The 9,451-nt window shown below is 41.7% G+C and overlaps 1 protein-coding gene across 7 annotated transcripts in view; it reads right to left on the bottom strand.

Moving 5' to 3' along the window:
- The window catches only part of LOC128524123 (glutaminase kidney isoform, mitochondrial-like), a 50,554-nt gene extending 41,725 nt beyond the window's left edge, over positions 1–8,829 (bottom strand). For all 7 annotated transcript variants that reach the window (XM_053496478.1, XM_053496479.1, XM_053496477.1 and 4 more), the window contains exon 1: positions 8,452–8,829. In XM_053496478.1, the coding sequence (XP_053352453.1) occupies positions 8,452–8,708 (257 nt within the window). In that variant the 5' untranslated portion in view covers positions 8,709–8,829. The remainder of the gene's footprint in view (positions 1–8,451) is intronic.
- Between the last annotated feature and the right edge of the window lie 622 nt (positions 8,830–9,451).

Genomic DNA, 9,451 nt, shown 5'->3' on the forward strand with positions numbered 1-9,451 from the left:
GTCTGGGAAGGGATTTAAAAAGATCTCAAAAGATTTTGAAATCAGCCATTCCACTGTCCGGAAGATAGTCTACAAGTGGAGGGCTTTCAAAACAACTGCCAACATGCCCAGGACTGGTCGCCCCAGCAAGTTCACCCCAAGAGCAGACCGCAAGATGCTAAAAGAGGTCTCCAAAAACCCTAAAGTGGCATCTCGAGAACTACAGCAGGCTCTGACTACTGTTGATATAGAAGTACATGCCTCTACAATCAGAAAGAGACTGTACAAGTTTAACTTGCATGGGAGGTGTGCAAGGAGGAAACCTTTGCTTTCCAAGAGAAACATCGAGGCCAGACTGACATTTGCCAGAGATAAAGTTGACAAAGACCAGGACTTCTGGAATAATGTTCTTTGGACAGATGAGTCCAAAATTGAATTATTTGGACACAACAGCAGAGGACATGTTTGGCGTAAACCAAACACAGCATTCCAAGAAAAGAACCTCATACCAACTGTGAAGCATGGAGGTGGAAGTGTCATGGTTTGGGGCTGCTTTGCTGCAGCAGGACCTGGTCAGCTCACCATCATAGAATCCACGATGAATTCTACTGTGTATCAGAAGGTGCTTGAAGAACATGTGAGACCATCAGTTAGAAAATTAAAGCTGAAGCGGAACTGGACCATGCAACATGACAATGACCCAAAACATACTAGTAAATCAACCAAAGATTGGCTGAAAAAGAAGAAATGGAGAGTCCTGGAATGGCCAAGTCAAAGTCCAGATTTGAATCCCATTGAGATGCTGTGGGGTGACTTGAAAAGGGCTGTACGCGCAAGAAACCCCTCAAACATCTCACAGCTGAAAAAGTTCTGCATTGAGGAGTGGGGTAAAATTTCCTCAGACCGATGTCGAAGACTGGTAGATGGCTACAAGAACCGTCTCACTGCAGTTATTTCAGCCAAAGGAGGTAACACTCGCTATTAGGGGCAAGGGTGTCCTATCTTTTTCCTCAGTTAGAATAGGCATTTTTGTAGAATGACATTTACAGAAGATCTTGAAAAGACTTTTCTTCAGTTTTCTTTGTTTAGTTGGATTACTTTAATCTATCTGTATTGTTGAAACGGAGATGAAATAACCATTTATTAAAAATGTTACAAAAAACCACATGCTTTCAAAGGGTGTCCTAATTTTTTCACATGACTGTATATATTATACTCACTTTTATATTAATAAACACAAACCTGTTTTTCCTGCCCTGTGAGTTATTTATTTCCTCTCTCCATTCAGTTCTGTGTGTGTGTGTGTGTGTGTGTGTGTGTGTGTGTGTGTGTGTGTGTGTGTCTGTGTGTGTCTCACCCTGATCTCTTTCTCTCTCACACATATGCACATACACACACACACCCCCCCAGTAGACATGTTTCCTCTCCACAGGACATCAGACAGTAGAACAACTGTTTATAAACCCCACACAGCGCGTGTATATGTGCAGTGTGTGTGTGTGTGTGTGTGTGTGTATGTGCATATGTGTAGTGTGTGCATATGTGCAGTGTGTGTGTGCGAATCAGACAGCAAATGAATCAAAGGAGTCGAATGTGATCTGAGTCGAGATTCAGTTATGAAAGTGTCAGTAACTGATGAGTTCACTACAGTACAGACTTAAACAGGAGCATTTCTCTCTCTCTCTCTCACACTCACACTCACAGACACACACACACACACACACACACACACCTCCTAACCTTCTTCCACTCTCGTATTACAGATTATGTGTCGGCTTCCTGAGACGACCACGTGGCTCTGTCTTTTGTCCTACCGTGTCTCCACGTGTGTGTGTGTGTGTGTGTGTGTGTGTGTGTGCGTCCTCATGTTGAGGATTAAGAGGTAAAGCTCTAATAGACAGCTCTGTGTCTGTGTGTTTATGTTGTTAAGTGTTACACTCGTGTGTGTGTGTGTGTGTGTGTGAGAGAGAGTGATTATGTCCTCAGGTTACGGCGATTTGCTCTAATCCCAGCTATTAGTCTGAGAACGTTTCTTTAACCTCTAACACACACACCACACGACAGGAAGTGATTGACAGGAAGTGCACTACACTCTGTGACTCGCTCCCTACACAGACACGGACCCAGACACACTGAGGAAGGTTCCGGAAAGCTTTCTGACATCGTCTGAGTGTTTCAGTTCCACAGCGGCGTTACGTCTGATGATGATGATGATGAAGATACTCCATCAGATTACCTTTCTAAGGTTTAATAAAGATCATAAAAAGGTCACAGAGGACTGCTGGGGGTCAGAGGGGCCTCTCTCACACACACACACACACACACACACACACACACACACACACACACTGGGACAGGAGAGACGGGACAAGAAATCTATTCAGTCATGGACCGAGATTCCTTTTTTCATGCCGTTACATCATCAAAGTCTGTAAGTGAATTGTGCGGTGACATAAAGATACGCGCTGCTCGGTTACAATGTCGCTTTGTGTTTCATTTAATCTGAATTTAGAATTTTGTATTTGAAGTCGGTTTGTATTGTTTAAACGCTGCGCTCAGGTTTTAAGTAAAAAAACGAAACAAAACTGATGTTTAACAAACGGGCGACATTTAATTACTCATTAAGCTTATAAATTGTAAAAAAAAATTTATTAAAAAAAAAAAAAAAAACTTAAAACAAATTTACACTGGAAACTCTTCACGTCATCTAGTGTTACCCCAATGTGGGGCAAACAGCACAGCAGGGACACGTTTATTCCTACAATAGGATCAAAAGTGTTCACAGACTAAATGAAAGGATGTTAATTAAATGAAAGAAACAGGAACAAAAGTTTCTGTTTTTAAAAACTGACTGTTTTATGTAACGACCTCAGCAGCGACCTCATTTCCCCTCTCGTCTGTCCCAACCACTCAGCGTCTGATCATCTGTCATCATCTGCACCTGTTTCCCACTGGTTCATGCCTTAAATTAGGTGTGTCTTTTATGCTTAAATGATACACTGTCACTGTGTGGCTTAACAAACAAACAAACAAACAAACAAAAAAAAGATTCCTCTGAACTAACAAGTCAACAAACAATACAAAAGAAGAAAAGAGACGGGGGGGGCGGGGGGGCAAGACTTTTGCACAGTACTGCACAGAGTAAAAATGGTACATGGATATGATTGTAGCCAATCACAGACGAGAGTGAATTCTCCTAACCAATCAGAACACAGAAGGCGGGATTTTCATTCCACTTGCTAAGAGTTTTGTTAAAAGAACTCGTCTAGCAGTGACTCTTTTCAGACTGAACTGGAATTACTCTTAAAAATAAATATTAAAATATACAAATATATAAAGATGTATATAAATAAATGATTAAATAAAAATCATTTTTATTCACAATTTTAAAACATCCTTTTCTAAGCATTTCCAAATATTTACAGTCGATTTTCATATCGAGGAAAAACACTTCACGTGGCTGATTTTCACTCACGCAAATACACACTGTATGCTGCTCGCTCACACACACACACACACACACACACACTGCAGCGCAATGTGTACGCAAGTGATAATGTAACATGAAGCAAACACTCGGGAGCTTGATTAGATAATACAGGTGGTGTATTTATACCCTGTTGTTATACAGCGCTAATCCAGCATGATAAATCAGGCTAACGACACTAACGCTCCTCTGCTCATACCGCCGCGCTGGAAACATTAACGCGTGCACACACAGGATAAGAGTGCGTAACCTCCTGGCAGCTGCGGTGCGTTTGAGCTCCTGTATAAACTCGCGGGTCTGGGAGCGAGTCCAGGTTAGAGAAACAAGAGAGGCTCAGAGAGCGTGAGGAATCTGAGTGGACTGACGTGGCACGTACTCATCAGCTCTGAACTCAGCCTCGGGTGTTGAGCACTCACGGAAAAATTATTAACTGTAATTACAGACGAGACTAATTGCCTTCCTTTAACACCACAGTCTTTTTCTTTTCACTTGGATACTCTTCAGCAAGTGCAGTTTAAAAGACTTAATGAATGTATGAATGAATGAATTAATGAATTAATGAATGAATGAATGAATGATTTCGTTTGGTTCCTGGTCGTGTCCCAGCGCTGTAATAAACGCAGGTCTGTTTCTCTGTACACGGTAAAAAAAAAATTAATAAATAAAAACAGCCTTCTGCTTCCTATAGGGTTAAAAAATAACCCAGAGTGGAAAATTCCCGCCGTCACAAATATGCTACGTGACCGAGTGCAGGAGTGAGCCTCTCATATCCATCTGTCTGGAGCTTAAACCCTAAGGGTTTGATCATGAACAATTATAACTACAGTATGACATCAACACACTGATATACACAGTAAAGACACTCCTCTCAGAGTTAATCTACATCACAGGCTTCCTGTTCTCTAGTTATATTACTCACTACAGCACTCAGTAACACTCAGAACACTGCGCTGTACTCCGTCCCCTAATCATCAGGTGGGTACTTACTCATCTAATCACGTAATTAGTTAATTACCTAATAACATGATTGGTTACTTAGAAGATAAGGTGGTTAATTAGTTACCTAATGAAATGGTTGGCTAGTTTCCTAATGAGGTGGTAGGTTAGTTTCCTAATGAGGTGGTAGGTTAGTTACCTAATGAGGTGGTAGGTTAGTTACCTAATGAGGTGGTAGGTTAGTTACCTAATGAGGTGGTAGGTTAGTTACCTAATGAAGTGGTAGGTTAGTTTCCTGATGAGGTGGTAGGTTAAGTACTTGGTGAAGTGGTAGGTTAGTTACCTAGTAAGGTGGTTAGTTAGTTACATGATGAGGTTGTTGGTTAGTTCCCTGGTTGAATAGTTAGTTAATCGTGTGGTTGGATGGTTACATAATTAGGTGGTTGTTTAGTTACCTAATGAGGTGGTTGGTTAGTTAATCATGTGGTTGGATAGTTACATAATTAGGTGTTTGGTTAGTTACCTAATAAGGTGGTTGGTTAAGTACCTAATGAGGTGGTTGTTTGGTTAGTTAATTATGTGGTTGGATAGTTATATAATAAGGTGGTGGGTTAGTTAACTAATAAGTTGGTTGTTTGGTTGGTTGGTTAGTTAATTATGTGGTTTGGTTAGTTCGTCAATCATGTGGTCATTTGGTTACCTTATGAGGTGGTTGGTTACTTGCATAATGATATAATTGGTTGATTAGACAGCCATTGCGGTTGGTTAATTAATTACGTGGTAAGTTGGTTAGTAGAATAAAAATTAAGCAAACCTCAAATAAAATGATTTTTAAAAAAGTCACATTTTCTTTAATTATTGATCATTTATATGATAATAACTTTGGTAATTCTGTTATCAAATTTATTTATATAGATTTTTTTTTTTATTTCCACAGGGTGCCCATTAATTCTGAATATAATTCAATAATTGTTTTTTTAAAGGTGACATGAGCTCATAACGTTATTGATGCTGTTGAATATTATATATTTTTATGTGTTTGTGCTCTAGCTCTGTGTGTGTGTGTGTAAGTAAATCACAGCACACCAGAATGTAACCCGTCACCCAGAACTGATAGCTAGTGTGTGTAGAGGTTAGTTTGCTTGTCTTGAAACATCCACATTCGTTCTTATTTCATCACACTACACTGTTAAGTGTGTGTGTGTGTGTGTACCAATCTCCACCTGCCCATCTGATGCCTCCCACACAGAAGCAGTGTGTGTTGGGAGACACGCAGGCATTGCTCTGGGCTTTAGTGTAACGAACAGTAAAGCAGCGACGCGTTTGTTCTGGTTCTGTGTCGAGCGATGGGCCGCGTCGTCTGACCCGACGCCATGTTCTCTCTGTGTGTTTGTACAAGAGATCGATCTCACACATTCCTCACATACTGACACTCTGCATCACTGTGTGTGTGCATGTGTATGTGTAGGTTGACACGCTGAACCCTTCACCCGGACCGAGACTGATTTGCTGACGCCTGGTTTAATCTCGTATAAAGATAATGAGAGATGATGCGATGAAGCTGTTCAAGCTCGAGCTGTGGATTTGTATTTGTCGCCGCCTCCATCATCTGCTCTCTGGTGTGTTATAAATAACCGAGCCTGCATTTCCAAAATCTCTCACACGGATGTACGACGGGATCGGAATATCTAACACTTAGATGGGACAAAACTCGCAAACACCACTGATGTACACAAATCACACAGAACTCATTCACACGTCTGAGCTGGAAAGAGGGATTTGGATGCCTCACACCTCACCACAGATTCAACCAACTAACCTTTCTCTGTTAATAGTCATGGGACTGGTTGGCTGGTCAGTCACCTAATGATGTGGGTGGTTAGTTTTTCAGTCATATGGGTGGTTAGTTAGTTGATGATGTTGTTAGTTCTCAGTTGTAAAATTGTTTAGTTTTGGAGGTGGTATGTTAGTTATGTAATGATGTGATTGGATAGTTATTTAATGATGTGGTTGGTTACTTAGTCAGTCATATTGTTTAGTTGCCTAATGGTGTGGTTGGTTAGATAGTCAGTCATGTGGTTGATTAGTTACTTAATGATGTGGTTTGTTTATTATGGTGTGGTTGGCTAGTAACCTAATGATGTGGTTGGTTAGTTCTTTATGTGGTTGGTTAGTTATTTAATGATGTCGTTGGTTAGTTACTCAGTTGTAAAGTTGTTTAGTTTTGAATGTGGTAGGTTGGTTATTTAATTATGTGGCTGGTTACTTAGTCAGTCATGATGTTGTTTAGTTGGTGTGGTTGGTTAGTTAGCTGATGATGTGGTTTGTTAATTAACTAATGGTGTGGTTGGTTATTTAGTCAGTCATGTGGTTGGTTAGTTACATAATGATGTGTTATGTTTGTCAATTACCTAATGGTGTGGTTGGTTAGTTACTTAAGAATGTACTTGGTTAGTTATTCATGTGGTTGGTTAGTTAGTCAGTCAGTCATGTGGTTCAGATTCAACCAAATAACACGTCTCTGTTTTGTAACCTGAAATAAAACTCAGAAAAGTCAGAAAAGTCGAGCTTTATGTGGCGAGACTAACTGAGCGGCCCTGTCCAAATAGGATGATGTCATACGCTGGACTCAGGGTTTGTTCAGACCTTCCTAACTTTCCATGAGGGAATTCCAAGTCGACAAGGTCTGGCTTCCATCCACTGTCCAGGCAAATGGACACGAGCTTCCACGCTGTGACGTGAGAACATGTTAGAGATCTGTACATCCTTAAATACTGTGAGAACACACAGGCTTTATCACGTGGCACATTTATTTATACACTTTCAGTATTAAAGGTATATTCTAAAGAAAAGGGTCAATGCAGGAAACGTTACTTGTGTCGTCAGATACGTTTGAGTGTACCACGTTAAGCGACTGAGGGTTGCCAGGTTTGTGCCGGGTTGATTTTAAAGAAATTATGTGTAAAGACTGATGGTGAAGAATCCTCTTCTGTATTTTTATATGCAGCTCTACGGGTGAAGGATCACGGCTCTCCACACGTCAGTGGGTGTGACATTATGTTACGAAAGTCCATTTACAACATCATAAACCTGTTGGTGTGTGTGTGTGTTTGCTTTCTCTTTACATTCTGCCCTTGTGCCAATCAGATTCATGAAACACACACACGCCCAGGTTTATAGTTATAGTATAGGGCCTGGGTCATGTGACCACACACACCCTCAGTTACTTTCCATATTTAAACACATCCAGGAGCCTCTTACACACACACACACACACTGAACATGATCGCTCACACACAAACACACACACACACATTCACAGATTGAACACACACACTTACACTTTCCCTCTCTCTCTCTCTCTCTCACACACACACACACTCAAAAACTGGACACACATACTCAACACACACACACTCACAGAATGAACAATCTCTCTCACACACACACACACAAAGACTGAACACACACACACTCACAGAATGAACACACAAACACGAAGACTGAACACACTCACAGAAAGAACACTCTCTCTCACACACACACTCACAGACTGAACACACACTCACACAGACTGAACACACACACACTCACACAGACTGAACACACACACTCACACAGACTGAACACACACACTCACAGACTGAACACACACACACTCACAGACTGAACACACACACTCTCACAGACTGAACACACACACTCTCACAGACTGAACACACACACTCTCACAGACTGAACACACACACTCTCACAGACTGAACACACACACTCACACAGACTGAACACACACACACACAGACTGAACACACACAGACTGAACACACACAGACTGAACACACACACACACACACACACTCACACGAATAGACTGAACACTCACAGACCCCTCGGTGTAGGTCACGTGACCCTCACCAGGTTGTCTCTCCTCTACACTAGGTGTGTTACAGGTTGGTTAACGGGCGCTGTGGGGTTGCCATGGAGACGACCCCCCCCCCCTCCTCCTCGCTGTGATTAATAAGGTTAATGAGAGACATGGACGGACTTACTTGTCGGCGTTGGCCTCCTGGGCCGCTCCATCGCTCCTGACCGCTCCCTCGGTGTGTGTGCAGAGTGCGCGGCCCCACCCCGGGGTGTGTGAGACCGGACCCGGGGGTATCAGTCCACATCTCACCCAGACATCGGGGCTGAGGAAGCCCTGCGCGCGCGTCTGCGCGTGCCGTCTCGCGAAACTGACTAACGGACGCTTAAGGCTCACGTGAAACAGCTCCTTCAGCAGCACAGGTGAGCACTTGAAGTGTAACATCTCAATCTAATCGCGCCAAGTGAGAGTGAAATCCTCCGTATTAACACCTGAATCAATCATCTAAAACGTGCCGACCGTACCCTGCGCGAGCGCTCCCTTCTCGAACCCTCTGTAAAACCGCCAGCTGCGACCGACAAAATGTCCCTGGCTCCGCCCCCTCCGTTCCCGTCTGCGTTTCTATTGGTTGCGGAAACGCCACGACGCTTCCTGAATGGTCAGGCCACACGTCCGTCATGGGTTTGGTTTTCCTGCATCACGCCCTTGCCAGAAAGTGAGTCACAGTTGAGGCGCATGTGCACGTTTTAGACTCGAGACGGATTAAAGAGTGATTATAAAGATGTGATCAACAATATGTTTAGATAAAAATCAACACAATACGGAGAAAAAATGTAAAAAAAAATAATAATAATAATGTATATGTGGTCGAATACGTTACCGACATATACATTTAACGGACGACAATCAAAAATGAAAGTGTACCACCACGTGTCTTTATACGTACAGTATATATACAGAGGCAGAGGAAAATATATACACACACTTCAGGAAAAAAAGACATGTCTACTGTATATTATATAAATATAATATTTAGAGTAGTATCATATCTATATCAATATATAACATATAGCAGTACATTTAGGATTAAAATATTTATACAAGTTTTTCCTTACCTGCAGTATAAATATATATAAATTACTATTATTGCACATTTATGTATATAAAGATATACATATGATATATGA

This window comes from Clarias gariepinus, chromosome 5 (assembly GCF_024256425.1).
Source record: "Clarias gariepinus isolate MV-2021 ecotype Netherlands chromosome 5, CGAR_prim_01v2, whole genome shotgun sequence".
NCBI lineage: Eukaryota > Metazoa > Chordata > Actinopteri > Siluriformes > Clariidae > Clarias > Clarias gariepinus.